This window comes from Lactuca saligna, chromosome 8, assembly GCF_052625555.1.
Source record: "Lactuca saligna cultivar CGN05327 chromosome 8, ASM5262555v1, whole genome shotgun sequence".
NCBI classification, from domain to species: Eukaryota; Viridiplantae; Streptophyta; class Magnoliopsida; order Asterales; family Asteraceae; genus Lactuca; species Lactuca saligna.
In genome coordinates, this window is record NC_136424.1 from 124740605 (window position 1) to 124747941 (window position 7337).

General features: G+C 33.4%; 1 protein-coding gene across 3 annotated transcripts; it reads left to right on the forward strand.

The window, feature by feature from the left end:
* Positions 1–2709: 2709 nt before the first annotated feature.
* Positions 2710–6755, forward strand: LOC145011770 (uncharacterized). Of its 3 annotated transcripts, none has more exons than XM_078970502.1 (11): positions 2710–3208; positions 3401–3447; positions 3684–3742; positions 4012–4132; positions 4209–4455; positions 4566–4670; positions 4785–4913; positions 5204–5253; positions 5365–5462; positions 5629–5913; positions 6016–6755. In XM_078970502.1, exons 3-11 carry the CDS (start codon positions 3695–3697, stop codon positions 6520–6522), a joined length of 1590 nt encoding a protein of 529 aa, XP_078826628.1. In that variant the 5' UTR covers positions 2710–3208; positions 3401–3447; positions 3684–3694; the 3' UTR covers positions 6523–6755. The 3 variants fall into 3 exon arrangements, with proteins under 3 accessions (XP_078826628.1, XP_078826627.1, XP_078826626.1); XM_078970501.1 differs by having other exon boundaries at positions 3206–3324; XM_078970500.1 differs by lacking the exon at positions 2710–3208 and having other exon boundaries at positions 3234–3447.
* Positions 6756–7337: the final 582 nt, after the last annotated feature.

The following is a 7337-nucleotide window of genomic DNA, read 5'->3' on the forward strand; positions in this document are numbered from 1 at the left end:
GGTAGAAGAATGTCATCTCATCATGAAGAGGGTATAATCAGAAGAGAATCATGTACACCCTTTGACGAACACTCTGAGTAAAGTCAAGCACAATCAACATACACGGAGCATTGGTTTGAGAGATGATATTAGTTTTTAGTAGTTAGATAGTTATTTTGAAACTTGTAACAAAATAAATATAATTTAATTTTTGTGATTAAATAATAGAGAATTATTTATGAGTTTGTTTACTGCCTTTTGTTAATTGTTTATTCTTTTGTTTCGTTTTGCATGTTTTACTTCCAGAATAATATGATTATTCAAATTCCACAATCGGTCGTACTTTTGGAAGTTAGTAGTGAATTAAGATTTTCATGAACTAAATTGTAGATTGTCTAAGGGAGTTAGACATATCAATAGAATTACTTTAATGTTCATGAATACTTAGAAATGGAGATTTAAGTATTGGATAAACCCACGCTCAGAGAATTACTTCATGGATTCTATCACGAGTAATTATGGGACGATAATATCTTATGATCTTGAAATGGAGATATACGAGTTGTAATTTACAAGTCGATTGTACATTGGTAATACGTACACATCAAGAACTTGATGTTATAAAATGTATTGTCATGTATGATTTGATGAGTAAAGTATCCAAGCATATGAGTCAAAATTTGTTCGTTCCTTTTGCCCTAACAGGAAATGTGATATCTTTGGACCCATCGGTGATTTGGTGTTGACTTAAAGTCCTGGGCCCAGCCAGGACTAAATTGATGTGTTTAATTAGAAGTCCTATATCATCACAAATCATAAATCGGGAAACAAAGTCTTGGACAATGAGATTGATTCTATTCTATATCTCATGTTTGAATGATATCTTGCAAAACAGAGGCTTATATGATCACTTATCTTAGCACGCGTTACTGACCGGGTCAGAATTCGACAGTGGCTTTTAGAAGTTACAATTTGCTCATCAAATCAGAAGTTGTACTGGCAGTTATAGTTACAGACTTATCCAAGTGGGAGATTTTTGCATTAGGTGTCTAAGCCCATAACTATAATTGGTATATAATTAATTTGATAGTAACACAGTCCTTTTGGGTTGCCCTCAAACCTAGCAATTGGATATGATGACTTTTAGAGAGAGATTAATTTATTATGTGATTAATAAATTAATATGAAATTTTTAGTAATGTATTATGAAAATAATATATTAATTAGAAAAGCTATTATTTAATTAATAATTAACCAGAAATTAATTAGAATTAATATTGGGATTGATAGACTTAATTAAAAGTGTAGGGTCTAAAATGCAATTGTTCAATAGTTGAACAAAAGATTCCAGTACCTTCCACCATTAGGGTTGGACGATTTTGAAAGGATATTCTACGGTTTCTAGAATATCCCATGTGGATAAATAAGAAATAAGATAAATACCATATTTGAAATATTAATTTAATATTCAAATCATGGTTATCTAGGGTTTCCTTAGACCACTATATAAAGATCCTTAATCATTGTATTTTCGACAACATATACCTCCATAGAGATAGCCAAAATTCTCCTTTCCCTTCCCTCTCTCTATAGTCATCATTTTGGTTAGTTTGAGTGTGATATAGGCACGATAATTTGTGGTGCTTGCTTCCAAGAGATCTACAAGTAAATGATTCATGTTATTTGCTATAATAACAAGGCATGTAAACATAAACCCTATTATGATTTTTGAAATATACCTTGGGTTTCTTATTTGATTTTCTTAGTTATAGGTTCAATAAGAAAAACATAGATCTTTGGGTTGCATGCGAACTTAAGAGTTTTAAGTTTATTTGTTTTGCATGAAACCTAGCATTTTTTTTTTCAAACATAAGAACACAAAATAAAAAATTTCACCTTTTAATCCTAATATTCTTATATTTTATTTAATAAAATTGGTCAATAAATAAACAAGGGATCGATGTATCACATATTGTGATATTTTTAATGTGAGTTTTGTAGAAAAAATATGCAAAAAACCATAATCGCAACAAAATATCTTGCAAAGGTTCACAAGCTTAAATGTAGATTTGCATATTAGCGTGAGTTTTAAAAGATGAAAAGTTGGTCATGCTGATATCTTAGTTCTTAAAATGATCATTTTAATACATAATTTTTCACATGTACTCTTATAATTTCTCCATTCTAACAAAAACATATACACTTAGGCTATGAGATGTACTACCATACCTTTCCTTATTTTTTGTGTATCACCTTAACGCCACCACACTATTTCCTTTGCTCTTCGCCTTCACTTTTCCTTTCATCGAGTAAATTGTCGCTTTCTATCTCACTAGTTAAACATATTGTAAGCATTTTTATAGTACAACTGGAAAATGCTAAGATTGTTGATGTGATTTGGCAAACATTGTTCTAGATGCTCGACATGCCTGAATTGTTTGTACTGTGTTTAGCATGTTTATAATCGATAAAGATGGGCTGAGAAGTTGACTGAGCTCGAGATTGATGAACTTGACACACCGGCTTTATCCTTATAATTGTGATTTTATTTTTATAATTTTTATAACTGTAATTTCAACCACTATCTAAATGCATAGAAATCCTCAAAAGTCAAAAGTCATTATAGCCTTAAAAAGGAAAGGATCACCCCCAATGGCCACGTGACTTTCCTTCTTCTCTTTAACTCCTCAACGATGTCCGGCTTTTAAGCGACTACTTTAATCGATTTTCCTTCCCCAAAAAGACACCATTTCGCTGACTACATCAACATCTTCATCATTACGCCGACACGTGTCCTCAATCCATCGTCTCCCACTTTCCTCTTCCAACAAAATCTGCTCTTCTTCACCTTTGTCAGATTTAAAGTATCAAACATGATTTCAGTCTCAAGCAATCCCGGTTCTTAATTTTGGAGGGTGTTTTTTAAATGTTTGAATTTTGAACTTGTGAAAAAATTTAAACAAATTGACTCTGGATATATGGAATTTCACCTCAAAAACTACCGATTTCACCTTCTTTATATGAAATTCACCTTCATACGATCTTGATTGCGAAAGGTATTTCGTAGAAGTTTCGAATTTCAGGATATTTTGGAACCCCACTCTTCTCTTTCGCTTTTGATTTGGGACCTGAGGTGGGCCAATCGAACTGGCATTGGATAAAGATCAGCTTTTTGGATCAGTTTCTTTGCCACACTCCATTCCAAATCGATGCCAGCCTCTTTAATTCGGTTCGAATCAAAATACTTCCCGAATATTATAATGATCCATATGATATATTAATAGATTTCTTTAATGCTTTAATCAAATTGGGAAAGTTCATGCGGACGATGCGGTCGCATTTAATGTACTCATCTATTATCTATAAGACTATAAATATATGGTTCTTATGGTTCTGAAAGTGATCTGTATGCGTTCTGCAGATTCAAGTCTCCGTCAATTGATTCGGGATTCATTTCTACAGAATCTTGTAAGTTTGCTTTTTCATTAGTATGTGTTTGATTTCTTCGATTTGTTATTGAATCTCATCAATGGATTTCTATACAATCTTTTTACCTTGATTATGTATTTTGATCGTGTTGATAGTAAGAACGACTGTGATTGAAATATGGTGATGGATCACATTATACCAAATCTTAAATGTATTTTAAGTTAAAATTAGTCACTCTAACACCAATTTATTAATCAAGTCTTTATGTTCTTCAGGACTGCTTGTAATGGGAGACTTGTATATCCATGGAGGAATTTCACATGGCCAATCAATAGTGAGTACAAATACCTGCCTATCTTGAAATAACCGCCATTTCCCTTTTTTGTAAACAGAATTTAAGCCTAAAAAAGACGTGAATGCCCTCCTTATGTTACCCCTTTTAGTTGGGACAAAAAGTTACAATTTTTGTCTTATTGACATCAATCTCAATCCAATGCACCATTGATATCAGTTTCAATCCAATGCATGTCAAACGTAGTATGATGTTTTGTTATGTTCAAAGTCATGATCTATAGAGTTTCTAATATAGGTGTGTTTTTTCAGGGTTACAATAATGGTATGGGGATTATTAGTCCTTTTATGCCACAAGCGTTATTGGATGACATTTTTTCCCGTCTTTTGGCATTGACTTCTTTTATACGCAATCGTTTTATCCAATTTTTTGGTTAGTCCATTACACGTCTTCTTTTAATCCATTCTTTGTATACCCTTTAAAAAAACTAACTTTAATGTTACCATAGAGGATCTTATATATAGAGACGTTGTTGGATTCTCTGAAGATTTTGTGTCCGTTTCTCCCTCTCAAGACCCCGGATCTTCTATTTCCACTACTTGCTCATCTTCTTGTTCTTCAACATCAAAGAATCTTGTCACAGTTCTTGATGTACATAATCAAGAAACTTCAAGTCTTGAGGATTGTTCACCTTCGGGGTTCGAAATTATAGAAAGGAAGTTCTTTTATGGCGGTATCCACTTCATTTTAAAAGGGTATTTTCGGTATTCCCTATTTTCTTTTCCCAAGGTGGATTAGGCCCCTTTTATGCTAGCCACCTGGCAGACTGTTGTGTACCTGATTTATTGCAGTTGTACAATTGTAGGTTGGAACTCACTAAATTTTTTGTGAAATCGGCTTTGGTTCTAGCATTGGCTCCTTACCGGATCTCTTCTCAATGCATTAAACGTGCACGAATTCGTGTTAGGAGGTTAGTAATTGATTTTCTTGTTTCAAAATGATCATAAAGATTCTTTGGTATTTGAATATTGACATTTTTAATTGTTTATGCTATTTTTGTTCCAATTATCTTGGAATTTGTCAGCATTATATCTCGAGTACAGATTACTTTACACGGGTCATCCACTGATATTGGATGGATCCAACAGGACCCTAACATGGATCCAGTTGAAGACGGATCCGCTAGATTTTTAGAACTTTTAAATGCAATAAGGTACCAATTTTAACATAGATCCCTAATTATGTGATTACTTTAAAGGGCTAAATACAAGAAAAAGCAATGTACTTTCATTTATTTCTATATTATAACATGAGAGTTTCATTTTTTCTACTTTGGAAATCTACCCAATTTTAGCATCTTACTTCTATTTTTTTTCTGATTAGGACAATGTTGTAATAGGAAGAAATTAAAGTAGGATGCTATAAAAAACAAATCAATCAAAGTACATTGCTATTTCTTGCATTTGATCCTTGTTTAAAACAATGTTGTGTTTTCTTCTTAAGGAATGGAGAGCACAATCTACCCGACTCATACGTGTATTTACTAATTCCAGGTAAAAAAAAACCTTGTATTGTTTTGACTTTCCTACTATTTTTTTTTTCTTGTTTGACTTTGAACATGAAATTTGCTATTTTTTTTTTCTGAAAATTTTGTGAATTTTCAGGATTATTCAGCAACCATGGTCCCTTGTACTTTGTTAGCACGAAGAGATTCTTTTCAAAGATGGGTTTAGCTTGCCATATAGCAAAAATCCACAGTGAGGTACCATTTCTTGATTTTCAACCTTAAAATCAAGAAAGTTATTTCATGCATTCAGACTATGATCTTGTTCTTGATTTGAGCTAATCACATGATATAACAATATACTTTCTTTCATTAAACCCTTCTGATTTCACCAAGATTTCTTGATTTTAATAAAAAATTGAAGGCATCAGTGGAGTACAATTCATGGGTATTGAAGCAGTATATTGAAGAATTGTATTGGGGCTCTGGTAAACGTGTGATGTTACTTGGTCACAGCAAGGGTGGTGTAGATGCTGCTGCTGCATTATCGATTTATTGGTGTGACCTAAAAGATAAAGTTTCAGGATTAGCGCTGGTGCAGAGTCCTTATGGTGGAACCCCGATTGCATCTGATATCATGCGTGAAGGCCAGATTGCCGATAAAGAAACTAGAAGAATCATGGAACTCATAGTCTGCAGGATCATCAAGGTAAATCTTACTTTTTACTTTTTTATATTTGTTGGACTGAATGAATCGTCTGAATAACAATGACCAATGACCATTTTACTTTTTTTTTTTTTTAAAACATAGGGGGATATAAAGTCTCTCGAGGATCTAACATACGAGAAAAGAAAACAATTCTTGAGCAAACACAAACTCCCAAAAGGAATCCCACTCATATCATTTCGATCCGAAGCAAACGTGGGACCTGGGGTGATATCAATGATGTCACACATAGCTCACGTAGAGCTTCCAAAGCTTCCGTTCATGGGACCTGGCCCGGATGAGTCCGAGTACGAGGTGGGTCCCATGGTGAAACACCGCGTTCCGGTGGTGGTTCCGGTGTCTGCCGCCATGGCGGTGTCGGCTCTCCACCTGCAACTCCGGTATGGGGAGAAAAGCGATGGGTTGGTGACATGTCGCGATGCGGAGGTCCCGGGGTCGGTGGTGGTTCGACCTGATCAAAAGCTTGATCATGCATGGATGGTGTATTCATCATGGAGCAAGAATCAGACGGGTGCTGATGCGTGTGAGATGTGTGAGGCTTTGTTGACAATGTTAGTGGAGATTGGAAAGAGGAAGAATTGTGGGAATTAGTTTTATGGAAGTGTTTTTTGATCTTCATAGTATTTTTTTGTGGTTGAGATGAAAATTGGAATATACGTACGAAAAGTTTTCTGAGATTAAAGGGTTGTAGAATGAAATTCGGATTGGAATATGGGTTTTGAAAAGTTTTCTGAGATTAAAGGGTTGTAGAATGAAATTCGGATTGGAATATGGGTTTTGGATACGAATTGAATGTTGTATAGAAAGTGATCTGTATTTTTCTATTTTGGAGAATGTGCCAAGTTAGTCCTTGCACGTTTGTTTGAAATTAATATCACCATTTTGAATTTTCAAAAGTTATGTAATATAATGGTCCTACCCTATAAGTTCCATATGGTAAAGAAACATAATAACGTATTGGTTAAAACATAAATGCGAGGAGGGAATGATTCATCCAATGTTTTAAAAATCGGTTTTTTAATTGAACCGGTATGGTGATGGGTTTCCGGTTTAACCGATTCGACCGCTGGGTCAACTGGTTTCTATAGTTTTCTTGTTTTTCCACTTTTCTTATACATACATACATATATAAATCATGAATTTGATGTTTATAAATTCAAACATTAAAAATACACATAAAAATAAGTTGTATATAAATCCAAATACATTAAAATAACACATAACCATAAGTTTTAGTATTTTACATGAATTCATATACGTTAAAAAGAAAATAAAGTATAATACCGTAATGCAATATAGTTTTAAATGAATACAAACACATAAAAAAAAAACTTTATAAAATTTATCATATGTTTTTATTTAGAGCAAAACTAAATAGATATGAAAAAACCCACCAAAGTTTATTA